The sequence below is a fragment of the Carassius carassius genome, chromosome 24 (assembly GCF_963082965.1).
Source record: "Carassius carassius chromosome 24, fCarCar2.1, whole genome shotgun sequence".
Lineage (NCBI taxonomy): Eukaryota > Metazoa > Chordata > Actinopteri > Cypriniformes > Cyprinidae > Carassius > Carassius carassius.
Window position 1 is genome coordinate 2,896,526 of NC_081778.1, and position 16,161 is coordinate 2,912,686.

At 35.4% G+C, this 16,161-nt stretch overlaps 1 protein-coding gene across 2 annotated transcripts; it reads left to right on the forward strand.

The window, feature by feature from the left end:
• The first annotated feature begins 297 nt into the window (after positions 1-297).
• LOC132102718 (vascular endothelial growth factor A-A-like) lies at positions 298-15,064 on the forward strand. Of its 2 annotated transcripts, XM_059507338.1 has the most exons (7): positions 298-1,021; positions 3,015-3,057; positions 4,471-4,667; positions 4,913-4,989; positions 5,226-5,258; positions 13,115-13,246; positions 14,866-15,064. In XM_059507338.1, exons 1-7 carry the CDS (start codon positions 956-958, stop codon positions 14,882-14,884), a joined length of 567 nt encoding a protein of 188 aa, XP_059363321.1. In that variant the 5' UTR covers positions 298-955; the 3' UTR covers positions 14,885-15,064. The 2 variants fall into 2 exon arrangements, with proteins under 2 accessions (XP_059363321.1, XP_059363323.1); XM_059507340.1 differs by lacking the exon at positions 13,115-13,246.
• The last annotated feature ends 1,097 nt before the right edge of the window (positions 15,065-16,161 follow it).

A 16,161-nucleotide genomic window follows, 5' to 3' on the forward strand; every position in this document is an offset into this window, starting at 1 on the left:
CTTTTAGGAGACCCACAAACTTGTCAAAGCTGTACAAAACGAAATGGAAGATGTGGGAGGAAATAAGTATACGTTTTAAAATGTTTTTGTAGACCTATATCCATTTTTGGACTATCTATGAAGCTGAATAATCCAGACGTAATGGGATTTCTGGATAATTTCCCACCTTCTTTAGTCCTGCTGAAGTGAGTCAAGTCCTTCGCATTGAAGCATCATAATCTACGTCGCCTCCGGCTGGCCAATCAGCGCCTGTATGTCGATCCTCACAAGATTGCAGATCTGCCAAGAAGCGCTGAAACACAGAACGATCGCAAAGTGACAAGATCTCCCCATACTGCCAGACAACATCCACAACGGTATAAGACAACAAAAACCAAAGCAACAGCAGAAATAAGACGAGGAACAGAAGGAAACGTCTGCGGCAGTTGAACCAGGGATTGCCATTGGATCACTTTATACCGGCACATAGCGACTTGCTCTTGAGGATAATCATATGCGCAGACGCCGTTCTCTGGCCCAAAGTCGCGCGTGCAGAGTGGAGGTTGCGCTTGGAAGTGTACGAAACTTTTTTTAGTTTGTTTGTTTGTTCTGTTTTGCCTGTGACGTTTTGAAATTTGATTTATTAAACGTCGACTTCACGTTATACTGTGGCGAAAAAAGGAGGACCGTAGTGTGGACTTTCTCCCGTTTCTTTATTTATTATTATTTTATTTGACTGCTATTGTTATTATTTATATTATTATATTTTCTGGAGGAGCGCTATAACGTTAAAGAAGTTCATTTTAGTGGATTCGACGCAGGTGCTACGGTCCTGAAAGGCAGAATGGAATTGTTACTTTGACCCACGATATCACACGGTTCATTCATATTCATATTCATATTCCGCTTTTTATTGTTTTGAGAGCCAGAGACTTTTCAGTGACGCTCGCCGCAACACACCACTGGAATTACAATCATGAACTTTGTTGTTTATTCGGTACAATTATTGTTTGCGGCTCTTCTTCATCTTTCTGCTGTCAAGGTAAGGGCTTTGTAATTTGGTGCGTTTGAAATGTGAGAAATTATAGTAGAATAAAGCCATTCGTTTTTTATTTAAACAGTCAGATTACACGCAAGAGGACGAGCATACAGTGCATTTGTCCAGTGCTATATTACCTTAAGTTTCACACAGAATTTCCTGCTTAAAAGTTACTGTTTAAAAGAATACTGTTATGTCAGGAACATTTATCAATGCTGTGGTGGTATACAGTGGCCAGTCCAGTTTCCATCCTCGGAAGTAGGCTAAGGGATTTAATCTCAATGTTTATAAACGCAAATGTCCAGTTGAAGCAGTTATGTTGGACATAGACTACGTGCTCTAACGGGAGTATCCATACGGTTTATTCTGTTCTGTTCAATCAGTCAGAAGGGAATTTCTTATTAGTAAAACTGGGAAAACAGACACAACGTGGACTTTCTGCATTTTATTAGTGCTCGCGATAATTTAATATTTGAAATAATGCAACGTACAGCTCTCTTGACGAGAATAATGACAAGATGTTACCTGAACGCCCTCCTTTCTTTGTCTCCCACCTAATTAATTCATTTACTTGAATCGTGATAAGGCAACGAATGTTTGATAGCGTGAAACAAATCTGGATGAGGTACACTGCCGTCGTTTGTTTGTCGGTTAGTTGGTTATTAGTCGTCATTGTCCTAACGTTGGGTGCAGAATATGAAAAATGAGATATATAAGAGATATAATAATGATATGATAATTAAAGCAGACGGTCTGTGAGGCAAACTGGCGAGATTCTCACGCAACACCGAGAGCTGTTGCGCCAGTCCACGCCACCTGCAGTAAGGCGCCAACCAGCGACCGATCACGCGCTCACGCCAGCGAGACGAATCTGTAGGCGGGAAAAAAAAAATAGTCTGAGTTGTAGCAACTGGCTCTCTGCAGCCGCTTTGAATGACAAATTGACTCCCTTACTGAGATTTTAAAAGATTAAATTACATAAAAAATGAAAAAAATACAGATTAAACGAGATTCTATATCCTGGAATAAATAAATAAATACTTTATGAAAGCACTCACTAAATTTTGAAAACCTCTCTGGTTTTAAGGGCCCAGGGCCCACTAAAGGGCCCCGGCAAGGGGACCATAGGGTGACTTAAAACTAAATTAAGTCTTACTTAATCTTACTACAGTTTGGGTATATTTGTGATTACAGGGCTTCTTTACACTGAATACAAATATATGTGTGTAGCTTTGATGCAACTGCCCCAGTGACAAACTGTTCTACCCTAAAGGTTTGGTTTTTAAATTTCCTCTGACATTGCCCATAAACTGTCATCATATTTCTTCCTTTTTTTTATTTGTACCATCAAAAGCTGAGCCATACAGTTCTTGAAACTAATGGAATCATGTAATGAACTGCTGTTTATTATCTGCTGAGACGGCAAGATTATGGTAATTCAAAGTTTGTAAAACAAGCAGCTTTTTCAGTACCAGAGAAAGTATTTCAGCCTAAATAGTGGCGCCTTTGATTATTTTCTTGGCCAATGGGAGTCAAAAAGTCTGAGAACCACTACTTTACTAACCCCTGGTTTCACAGACAAGGCTTAAGCCTAGTCCTAGACTAAAATGTAAGTCTGAGATGTTTTAACTAAAATAAACTTGCACTCAGTGATCTTAAAATAAATCAGTGCATTTGTTTTGTCTCAAGATGCACACCAGTAATGTTTTTTTCTAAGCACGTTTATAAAAATTGCTTAAATGTCTTAATTGAACTATGATCTAATCCTGACTAAGTCTAAGCCCAGTCTGTGAAACCGGGCCTATGAGTCCTCAATCCTTACTTATATACTAAGCGTCTACATTCTGACCACGTATAGCATCAATGAGGTTGCACAAAGCCCAAGCATTTCCCAAGTATTACTATTGGTTTCTTTCAGTGGTGTGTAACACAGGTCAGGTTATAACTTGCTGTATGTGTTGTGTCACTTAGAACTGTCACTGCTCTGTCCTAACAGGCTGCCCACATACCCAAAGAAGGGGGGAAGAGCAAAAATGAGGGTAAGTCTCTTTTTATGTGCAGTGTTCATACATTTTGAAGTATGTATTATATGAAAAATGTTTTGTAAATGTGGCTAAGAGTCTGGCACCACCTGGAGGACATACATGTAATGACATTCTTAAGGCAAAGGGTTTTATTCCAGTCCTGTGGCAGGTAATGGGCCTATATAGTCCATCCAATGCTGTACGTTTGAGGTTCTCTTTTGTTACACAACACTGTTTGTCCTTAATCAGTTTAATATCACACTGAGCCTGAACTTACATAAATATTTGCTTGGACGCTCAAGTTTAGAAATCAAGCATATTTCCCAACCTCATTAGGATTGTCAAAGAGAATAATTTATTCTACCCGCAAGCAACCTTGTGTGGAGTCATTGACCATGGCTGTGTTTGTTTATGAACAACGATTGCATGATTTATTCCTGATTTGTCCTCAAGGTCACAACTATTTGTTGTTTGTATAGAGTCCCTGTTACGTTTCTGGGGAGACATGTATTGTTATTTTTACGTCATTCCCAATCTGCTTCCATTCATAAGCACTTTCCCACAATGCTAGAAGGTTTTGCTTTGCATAAAAAAAAAAACATATCGATTCTTGGTTAGTAGTAGTCAGTATCTATTTGCTTAATAACAAACAGAACCACAGTGTAACTGTTTAAGAGTTACTAAATCAAAGCAGGCCATGATTTGATTTTGCACTTCACTAAATAAAGATATGAGATACAGACAAAATGGCCATAAATGAAGAAGTGTCACGATCGGGCATTGGGTGAAATAAGGCTGGTACCACCAACTGATGACTAGCAATTATTGACTCCATCATGATCAGCATCATGAACGCAGTTGTGTTTGGTTTTCTTGCATGGCTCTGGGGCACTGATAGGTTCATGGGTGGCAGGGAGTGTCAGGCAGGGTGGGCTTCTCCTGGAGGTCAGGTGTCTGCAGTGAAGCCTGGCACCACACTGTCTCAGGTCACGCTTTTCCCTGGCAGTCTGCGGGTCATGATTTGGGCAGAATGAATGATGGGAAGCCAGTTTAGGGAGGTTTACAGATTAGGGTGGACGTGCAAGTGGGGGTGCTTGTGCTGGTGTGTGTGCCTCATCATGTGTGACATGCCTTTTTTATTCCCACTTGGGAAAGTCCTCAGTGAGCAGAACAGGCCTGTGTGAGGTGTTACACCAATGGTGGGCATTGCTGAGGAAATGTTAGTTTTTGTAAAAAACAAAACAAAATGGAAATGGTTTACTTAATTTTATTCCAACCTGTATGCTGTTCTTTTGACCGTGGAAAACAAAAGGAGAATACTCTTTAAACTGCTCTTTTCATAGTTACCATGACTGCTGGCTATAAAAAGTAAAAAAGTATAAGTTGGTATGATAGTGACTGAAATTTCTCGCTTTGCTTCCTCTTTAGTGATTCCCTTCATGGATGTGTATAAAAAGAGTGCGTGTAAGACCCGAGAGATGCTGGTAGACATCATTCGGGAGTATCCTGACGAGATCGATCACACCTACATCCCGTCCTGTGTGGTTCTCATGCGCTGTGCAGGCTGCTGCAATGACGAAGCACTCGAGTGTGTCCCTACAGAGACGCGCAACGTCACCATGGAGGTGAGGCTGGTTCAATCCAGCATGTGCAATCCTTCACACTTCCTATGACTTCATACTTGCCCAGCATTGGGACAGCGAGGTGGTGTTAACTGACATGTCAGCTATGTTGTTTACCGCTGCACACTGTGTTTACACCCCATTTGTGTGGCTGAAGTTGCTCTTGGCCACAGTTGAGTTGACAGTCATTTAGTGCATGAATACATGTTCACACACTAAATGTGCTTTTTTTGTGTGTATTCCTGTAGGTACTGCGAGTCAAACAACGTGTATCACAGCATAATTTTCAACTGAGTTTCACAGAACACACCAAGTGTGAATGCAGGTATGTCACTAAAACTAAGGTTAAATGCATCTTCAAGAAGTAGCTCATTGCGAAATGTAAATCATGCCATTCGTGCTTATTGTTAACTATGCTTTTATTTGTTCTGTGGGAGCACAAAATCTTCAATAATTCAATATACTCTATTGGACTGGCACAATACAGAGTTTTCTTTGAGTGAACTGCTCCTTTACATTTTGAAATGTGAATTAAACCCCTGTTGCATCTGTCTTTTATAGGAAAAAAGAAGAAGTCAAATCAAAGAAAGAAAAGTAAGTTGAGTTTTATTATATTTTCATTATTTCCTATGCCAAGCTTTTGGATGATTTTAAAGATAACAGATCAGTTCATCCATTTTTCATCTGGGACATTGTGGGATTTGGATAAGATCCATTTGTTGACAATGTGGACGGTTCTAGATGGTGCAGGGCGTTTCTAAACACATGGCTAAAACTGCAATGACTGGGCTGACTGACTGGTGATGAGGAGCAGCCAGCTTGGCTCTATGTTAGCACAGTTAGCATTTAGCAATCTGACTGTTATTAGCAGTAAAGCTCAAGTGCTGAAGATGCAGCATATCTCTAGCAGCAAATTGAGAGCATAAGTGCACTTTCTAAGAATGTGTTTTCAGAAGGAGCTAGTCATTCAGACCTGATTAGTCAGTGGGTCGTGTTTATATTATGTACATGACTCACAGTAGGAGCAGCTTCGGCAGTCTTTACTGTCTGTATGTGAGTGGAGCGAATGACAGCTCAGATGATGTGGGTGAGAATTGAAAGTATGCATATCTTCATCATTGCCAGATTCATGCTGCTTGCTTTGTCATAACTGGTGCATCCCATTTGCTTATTGTTCAGCACTAGTTTTAGGGTGGTTCACAAGAAGTTTGTCTTGTATGAGAGCACTCTAAATGAACTCAGATGTCCACAGAGCCAGCGCAGTTCACTTTGTAAACACAAAGCAGAGCTAAGTTTACTTTATTTTCACTTATATGTAATTCCAAATATAAAGTTACAGGAAATCCAGCTCACAGCATCTTAAAGTCATCTGGCCACTGTCCTTATTAATAAAAAAATCCCCAAATAAATATTTTATTAAGTTTAAATATGCCCACTTCTGCAATGCCATGAATCTGCATCAGATTTTCATGACTTAAAATAGAATAGCATTAACTGAAATAAAATAAAACATAAAAAAGTAACTTATTTAATTTCAGCAGAATAAATAGAAACATAATAAAAAACTATATAGAAATATACACTATCGGTCAGTAAGACTTTTTAAAGAAGTCCCTTATGCTCATCAAGGCTACATTTATTTGATCCAAAATACAGAAAAATAAAACCGTAATCTTTCAAAATATTATTACAATATAAAATAATGTTTTCTATTTTAATATCCTTTAAACTATAATTTATTTCAGTGATGAAAATCTGAATTTCCATCAGCCATTACTCCAGTATAAAGTGTCACGTGATCCTTCAGAAATCATTCTAGTATTCTGAATTATTGTTAGAATTATCAATGTTGGCACAGTTGTACTGACAAATATTTATTTTTAGAAAGTCAGATACTTTTTTCAGGATTCTTTAATTGATAAAAAGTTTAAAAGAACAGCATTTATTTGAAATATAAATATTTTCTAACAATATAAATCACTTCTTAACAATTTAACACATCCTGGCTGAATATAAGTTTTAATTTCTTTAAAAAAAAGAGAAAGAAAAAAAAATGACTGACCCCAAACTTTTGAACTGTAGTGTATATTGTTAGAAAATATTATATTTTAAATAAATGCTCTTCTTTTCAACTTTTTGTTCATCAAAGAATAAAAAAAAAAGATATTAATCAGCACAAGAGTTTACAGCACTGATAAAAAATCAGCATATAATAATGATTTCTGAAGATCATGTGACACTGAAGACTGGAAGAATGATGCTGGAAATTCAGCTACGCATCAATTTTAATGTATATTAAAATAGAAAAATGTTATTATAATCATAATAATATTTCACAATATAACTTTTGTTTCTGCTGTATTTTTTATCAAATAAATGCAGCCTTGATGAGCAGAAGAAACCCCTGTAAAAAAACATAAAAAATCATTCTGATCCCAAACTTTTGACCGGTAGTGTATATATACAGTTTAAAATGACAAAAACTCAACAAATTTACTAAAACATTAAATTAAAACAGAAAATATAAAAATAAAATTATAATAGTAAATCACACTGTATAGGCCTTTAGCACTCCCGCTACTGGATCACTATCACCACTGAGTACTAAAAGTTCACAAGCGTTGTGCAAGCATTGTGAAGAAATAAATAAATACATATTAAATAAAACAAATATGAAATTAACAGAGAGAACTGTGAGTGTGTACACATGAACAGTGCATTAAAAAGCATGGTACTATTCATGATGAAGTTAATTGTTTGCTAATTTTGTCGCAAATATATTGTGAGAAGTCAAAACATCGGCCGGTGTACGACCACAGCAGTCATGATTCCCACAGCACGCCTCGACACACCCTCAACCCTGTTTCCCCAAAACAAAGCTAAGTGAAACACTCGACTGTTCTCACACCCAAACAGTGAACTCAGCTTCCTCCAAATGTTACAACAGCCGGATCCCTCCTAATCCTCAGGCACAAGCTCAAGACTCACTGCTTTCAACATGACTTAATCATGACACAACACCCAAAAAAAAAAAAAACGGCTTTTCCTTTTATTTGTGTTGGACATCTTTTTATAGCCGGTGCATCTCTATTTCTGGCAGATAACCATTCATAATTGAATGCTTACCATCTGCTGAACATGGCAGTCTAATAAAGAAATAGTAATTATGCAAGTCATTTTGGATAAAAGCATGTGCTAAATGCTGAATATGTTCCCTTGGAAAAAGAAAATTACAGATACTTTTTGGAGTCTTAAAGTTGCAGTCTACGTCATTCACAAATTTCTTTACAATTTGCAATGCAGCCTTGATTAGTTTTTTTTTTTTTAGTTTGATTGCAGCCTTGATAAGTTTGCAACAGGAATGTGACAAAATGTTAAAATAATTCCATTTATTAGTAGTAATAATCACAATAAACAATTAGTCCACCAAGTGATATGCCTTCAAATGTGGAAAATCTCAGTTTTGATCAACAAGTCGAGTGCTGAGCACAAGCAGTGGTGCTTGTGTAAAAGCCTGGATCACCCTGTATATATCGCTTAAGAGCGCTGTCCTGTCTTTTATAGGATTGTTTCAGTTTTTTCTTTGGGGACGAGGCTCTGGCACTTTATAGCAGCTGTAAGGTGGTGTCTGTGAAGACCACCCGCCGCTCTCTTCACATAGCAGTTGCTCAAGACTGACCCCTGCATACTTCCCCATACTAATCATAGTAACAAGTGTCTGTCATGAACCCACTTTTATTTTTAGCCTTTTGAATAGTAGGTGATCCTGAGATGGAGGTTATTGCTGGTTACTGTGAGCTGTTTCACAAACCTCATTTAGTGCTATTTTGTTTCAAGCTGACCTCCACAGTATTGTTTTCCATATTATGGAAGTCAATGGGGAACTGTTTTGTTAAACTGATCAAAATATGATTTAATATTGCTGAATAAAACCCAAATGCATTGATTTATACCAATACATCCTCATTTTATGAGTAAAAATGTAGAATTGCAGTGCACATAACAGAAATATAAAATCGAACGGCTGTTATTTTTACACTTTTGGTGCATCCACTAAAAACTGCCTTGAAACCAGTTGGTCAAATGTCATTACAAAAATGGTTCAGAAAGGTAAATGTTGATAAAAGCTCTTACAGCATATTTTTGCTCTGAAATTTTATCTAATGGAAAGACATTTACTTCGTGTGATCAAAATGCAATAGGTTGAGGTCAAGGAATGTTCCCGGTTTAATTGAATGAGCGGCGGCTGTATGCGTTTCTGCACCTATAGATTAATGTGAGCGTACAGTGATGGATGTGGTTAGCTGAGAGGGCTAAATGAAATCCATTGGTCATGGGGCTAAGCGCTGGCTCTCTGTGTGTCGTCTTTTCAGCACGAAGGCAAGCGTTCGCACTGGGGGCGGGGAGCCCAGCGACTCTCACTTCTGATTCACAAGCTCAAGTTCAACTCCTTGTACTTGGATCCTTACCACTAAGCTACTCAAACACACACACACACACACACACACACACATGCTATGGCTCAGATCCTTCAGCTGCTTATTTGGACTGTAGAGTCTGTCGTTGATTCCTAATGAAGACAGAAGCCTGTGACGTGCTGCTCAGGAAAATTTCAGTACTTTATACTAATACCAGTGGAATTCGCGATTCACAGTACAATTTTTGAGCAAAAAATAAATGTAAAATTTAAAATCACAGCAAAAATGAATACTGACTGTGAATATCATTTTATTTAAAATGCTAAATATTTATATAAGCATAAACAAATTAGATTCAAAACAGTTCTCAAGATTTCGTAATGCTTTTTAATGTTTCTGCTCAACAAGGCTGCATTTATTTGATCACAAAATAGAGTAAAAAAAAGTAATATTGTGAAATTATTACAATTTAAAGTAATTGTTTTCTATGTGAAAGTGTATTAAAATGTAATTTATTGTGATCAAAGCAGAGTTTTCAGCATCATTCCTCCAGTCTTCAGTGTCACATGATCTTCAGAAATCTTTCTAATATGATGATTAACTGCTCAAGAAACATTTCTGATCATCATCAGTGTTGAAAACAATTGTGCTGCACAATATTTTTGTAGAAACCGTGATAGAAAGTTGAAAAGAACAGGATAAAAAAAACTGACCAGAAGTGTAGGCAGATATTAAAATAGTATGTTATACAAAATTTGGGATAAAAGCCAAAAGTGAGTGAGAGAGGCACCTCTTCTCATCTGTGCTCAAGCAGTATTTTGCTTTCAGTCATTGGCTTTATTGAAGGACAGATTGTTTGCTCTTTGTAATCTCACTTGTTCTTTCGGCTTAAAGCCCCAGTCTGCGTTTATTTGTACTCAAATACACACTCTTGGTACAGGAATGCAACCAAAGGTAAATAAACAGAGGTTGCATGACTGTCTCTGTCATTATCGTACTAATGTGCCACCACACCTTGGATAACGTCATGCTCACCTGTATATCAGCCCCATTGATGTTTCTGACAATAACAGCTTGAATATCTTCCCTGTAGACGGGTTCGCCTTTACTACACTGAAAGCAGTGAAGTGACTGTCAATTATTTAAAGTGCATTTTTATATTGATCTAAAAAAAATGGTTTAAACCTCTTTGTTCATTTCAAGGCAAATAACACTCCCCATAGAAAAAAAGAAGAATATATTTATATATAAAAGAAACAATAAAAATAGTATTTTGTGTGTTGATGTGCAGAACACATACTGACTAGATTATCATTTTTTTTGTAAGAAAGAAAATTATACATATTTTAAAATGACATCACAATAAAAATCAAGATCTTTCAAAGTTGCCTTAATAGTAAGTAAACTAAATTAAACATTAACTAACAACATGTTTTTAGATTTATCGCAAGTAAACAATGTACTTTCATACTATTACAGCTGATTTAGCTTTTTGTTTATTATGTTTTATTATATTGACCTACATTAAGTAACATTTTGACTTATGTCTAAAGAGAGTATATTGATTAGGTATGTTATGGTCTTTATAATAAATACTTTACTTTGTGTAAATGTTTTTGTCTTTGGGATAGTGTTGCACGGTGCACTGATACTTCAAAAGTATCGCGATTCTTGGAAATTAAAAACGTCAAGATTCCTAAATTTATTAGTATCGATACTTCAAATAATAACTGCGTTCCAGATTTGTAAGAGACGTATTTCATGTTGGTGTGTCAACTTAAATTTTTTTTATGCTTTACTTAAATGTGTGCATAATCGCATTAAATAAGTTGTTCAGATGAACAACGCACGAGGTTTTCTTGCATAATTAACATTTTAATTGTTTGGTCAGACAGTTCATATATAATATTCACATTAATCTGGGATTAAACGTGGAGTTATGTTCTGTATGCTAAATATGAAAACGAGCGTATCTGCACACCTTAAATAACTGTGCTTTGTATCTGCTGATTGCTGATCGAGATTTACATGCTTGGCTCACTGACCCTGTATACTCATTCATTTCGTTCATAAACGAGATGTATCAGTTCATTCAACTCGTACACGAATGAGAAGTTCTCTCAATCTCGTTCAGTGAAGGGCATATGGGTTCACTACATTCAACAAATCACATGCTCCGTCACATCTTGAGTAACTCTTTGATAGGATGAAACAGTTCACAGAGCTGTTCACGAGCTGTGCATGCGCTGCTAATAGCGCCGCGCTCGCGCGCTGCTGTGGAGGGAGGAACTTCAGTGAACGAGAAATATGAGTCAGTGGATTACCTGAACGAGTACGATTTGTTCACCTAAAAGATTCGTTCACGGACGAACCATATAGTGCAATTTCATATAGCCTATATTAAATATTTGGAATATATATTTTCATATTTTATTAGGGTCTTTGATAAGGTTAATACGAAGGTCTAAGTAGCAACGTATCTTCCGTGATGTCCCCGATGCGCGGGTCGGGGTGGGTAAAGAAATGTTACTTTATTTGCGGGCTGGGGCGGGCCAAATAATTTCATAAATGCGGGACCCGCGGGTTGGAAAAAAACCCGACCCGCACTTCACTAGGCTGCATGAGCGAGCACAAGTGATACTGTGGCCGCCGGTCCATGACTGTAGAAAAAGATGGCGCTCAATAAAGCTCACTGGCTGAGTTTTTTCCTCTGAAAGAAAAGGTTGCACAACTGACAGAATAAGTTACAATATCTGAGATATTGCTGCTAATTATTATTTTTTTTTTTACTTGAATGCCATTGCTTAAATTGATAATTATCTTTTGACATTTAATCTTTTGAGTTCAGAAATATTGTTTAATATAATCGCTGTTCATATTTTTATTTAAAGTTCAGAATCAAGATAAAGTTATTACTCTTTTGTTTCTTATGATAACTGAGATAATGCTGCTAAATTGATTCTTTCTTTACCTTGAATCTCATTGCTCTAATTTATTTTTAATATTTTGATATTTCATATATGTTTTCATATATGTTTCAAATATGTGTTATATGATTAGAATGTTGTCCCGGTTTTAAAATAAAGCACAGTAATGATATTTGAGAGTGTATTTTCCCTTTTCAGGAAAAGTATCGAAAAAGTATCGAAATCGCAATTCTTGACTATTATCGGTATCGGTATCGAAACAATAATTTTGGTATCGTGACAACACTAATTTGGGATAATATATATATATATATATATATATACATATATATATATATATATAAATACATATATATATATATATATATATACATATATATATATATATATATATATATATATATATACATATATATATATATATATACATATATATATATATATATACATATATATATATATACACATATATATATATATATATATATATATATATATATATATATATATATATATATATATTAATATTAAATCTAAATTTTAAGTTTAAAGCAAACCATGAATACTGGTTACAACTAATAAATGTGCCTGTAACATTAGTATTTTTTGGAAAAAATAATTTTACTTTCTTTTTTTCAGTGTAGGTGCAATTACAATTAAAAATGTCAAATTTTACAACAGATAATTTTTTTCAAAATTGTGCTTCTATACTGAGTCAAGTTTCTATAGTTGAACAAACCACTTTTACAGACTTTGCTTTTCTTCATACTGCTTTCATTGAAGTGAATGTGTGTATGTGAATGCAGTTGTCTGTCAGTCCAATATTTGTTCCTGTCTGATTTCAGTGTTGCAACTAATCACTATGTCTCATGTGTGCTCACTGATGAATGAATGAGGTCATAATTCACTCTCATCACACACAATCTGCCACTAATGCTACCGATCTTCAAATCAAAGCAAAAAAAGGACCCAAATTTATGCAATGAATGGAGGTGCTGTGTGATGGTGAGGTGCATGAGTGTGTGTGTGTGTGTGTCTCCAGCTCTCTGCCCAAATCACTAGTGCTTAGATGTCTTTCTGTCTCTCCCTTCTGCTTCCCTTGCAGCCACTGTGAGCCTTGCTCAGAGAGAAGAAAGCGCTTGTATGTGCAGGACCCTCTCACCTGTAAATGTTCCTGCAAATTCACACAATTGCAATGCAAGGCCAGACAACTTGAGTTAAATGAAAGAACTTGCAGGTTTGTTTATGAACTGTCACCACGTGCAACATGCATCTTCTCAGCCTGTCCCATCTGAAGCTCTGAAATATGCATGCTTATAGCGCTTATTGCATTTTCCCTTTTCTATATATATGCATATATATATATATATATATATATATATATATATTGACGTAGTGTGTGTGTATGTGTGTATGTGGAGTATTTGCCGTGAGATACCGTGGTGAATTACGGCCCTGCATTTTTATAATGACATGGTTTGTAGCATCACCACTTTGGCGTTGAGCATAGAAATTATTAATAGTGTACACAAACTGACTTTGCTGGTATTCTGTCAGCAAGCAATATGATTTTTGCTTTTGACATATTCCTTTTATTAGTAATTCTTTTTTCATCTTGTCATTTTATGTACATAATGAGTCAGAATTCAGTTTGGTATTATTGATTTTGCCATCACTTGTGGAAATCATGCCATTAGCTGTTCATGTTTCAGATACCTAATATGAGATTTTTTTTTTTTAATTATGTATGTAAATATATAACTGTCCATGCGGCTTGCTTCTCATCAACTGTCCCACTAATTTAAACTGTGTCATCATATGTTAGCATTCTGTATTTGTTGTCCAAATGTTATTGTTATGTTTTGTGGAGATCACAGCATACTTTGACCTGTGGTCATTCCACCCTAACCTTATTTTAAACCATCCAAAAGACCCAACCTCTGAACAATTTTACATAATTACATAACCACAGTACAATGCAATGTTTTTGTTCAGACTGTCAGAAATGCGCTTAAGTAAATCTTAAAAGTAGATTTAAAAAACTGTACTTGCAGATATTAATGAAATAAAAGGCCACTTAAGTGACTCCATGATTGTTTCATAACACACTTTTAAAAAGTGCACTCTTTAAAAATGTCAAAAGAAATGTTTTAAATATCATTATGTTTTAATAATCTTTTGTTGTGCTTTAATAAAGTACACTTATTTTGATGTGTTGACTAACATGTGTTACATAAAGCACATGTAACTATAATTGTAACTGTAGTGTTATCCTGTTTTACATTTATATTCAAGTTAATACATTTTAAATGTATTTAAAGTGTGTTGTTAATGTGCAATCACAAATGTGTTTTAATACATAACATACAAGTTTCAACAGAAATGACATTAAAGTATATTTTAGTTACTATAAATGCTTGTCACTATATATTTAGCAGTAAAACTATAAACATATTTCAAAGACAACAGAAGTAACTATGAATTTACATATAAAGATGCACTTAAGTCCTAATTAAGTAGGTCAAAAAAAGTTAATTTCACACTTAAGTATATTTAAATTACTATACTTTTAAAGTATATGAAAGTTCATTAATTTAAATAGAATATCTCCTATTTTTTCACAAGGGTAACACTGTTGAAATATTGAACCAAGCATAAGGCTTTTTCAAATGCTATTTTTGAAAATAAATCAGGAAGTATTCAGCATATTTTTCAATGCGAGCACCATTGTAAACACAGTAGTGTGGGTAAACAGGCTTAACTCTGATTGGCTGGGTGGTTGAAAACACAGATCAATAAGCAAATCTTGACTTATATCTTAAGCAGATCTCTAACCAATCCATTGTTCTCTTTCAGATGTGAAAAACCAAGATGATGAGCGGAGCACTGGGAAGAACAATAAATGAAGGATATTTCTATTTTTATGTTTATGGCACAGCACTTTTGAACCTGAGGATGCATTCCCTGGATGAACTGTTAACACTACCCTGAACAAAAGACAGAAAATGAGATGAGGGCAGGAGATATCATCCCAATGTCTATTTTTAAGATAATTATTTTTAAGATGAATATATGGAATATATATATATATATATATATATATATATATATATATATATATATATATATATATATATATATATATATATATATATTAAATGACAACATGTCGCTGCTATCGCCTACAAACAAGTAAACGAAGACGCTGCTTGGCGTGTGAATGGGATATATTTCAGTGTCACTGCACCTGGGCCTGTGATTGGACAGAACACAGCGAGGTAATGCTCCACTGGATCGGCTTGCTGTGGATTAATATTTAAAGACTCGGATTGAATGTCCAAGACTTCAGTGAGAGATGCAAAAGACAACCTCCAACCATTTATATGAACAGTTACAGACTGTCAATCAAAGGACAGGAAGTGACATAATAGTGATTCTTTCTGGGTCCAGGCACGGGATACAAATGTGGAATTATCTCTTTCTGTGATGTCACTCTTTCTTGGGTGAAGTCTTAGTCAAAAAGACACCTGTACTGATTAACATCCAATAGGACTTGGTGTGATAATACTAAAGGGATATTACATGTATGTATATATAGAAATGTAAAAATCGTGACAAAAAGCTAATTCTGGAACAAACTAGTTCTGTTCACCGCAGTAGTAAAAGAAAACTCAAATATTTAATGTTCGTAATGTTTTCCAAAGAGAATACTGCACACAACTTTTGGAGCTGTTAGTTACCACACAATATCTGTTTATACATATCTAATATCCCTTTTTGTAGTTCACTACATTTAATTTATAATGTTAGAATATGTTCAGTATTCTGTGTATTTAATTTGATCTATTTATATGCAGTGTTGTTGATATTGTTTTGCTTTTTTTTCCTATCGACATTGTCACCAATCTGAAAAACGGTGGACGACTTTTATGGAACAGAAGACAAAAGAAAGACAAACACTTTAACATTCCTGAAAGCGCCTTCTTTAGTTCATTTGAACTTTTTGAATCAGTGGTTATTTTGGTGGAGACCCAAAACTTGCGGTTTTGTGATCGAAATACAGACATTCTCTTTGTGTGAAAGTGCCAGAAATTAGTTTTTTGTTTGTTTGCCATGTACAGCCACATTTTCAGTATATTTTCACAGTAATAT

Coding starts and splice junctions, on each gene's coding strand:
- LOC132102718 (XM_059507338.1), top strand. CDS start 956: ATGAACTTTGTTGTTTATTCGGTACAATTATTGTTTGCGGCTCTTCTT. Junction 4,668..4,912: donor CGCGCAACGTCACCATGGAG/GTGAGGCTGGTT, acceptor GTATTCCTGTAG/GTACTGCGAGTCAAACAACG. Junction 4,990..5,225: donor CACACCAAGTGTGAATGCAG/GTATGTCACTAA, acceptor TGTCTTTTATAG/GAAAAAAGAAGAAGTCAAAT.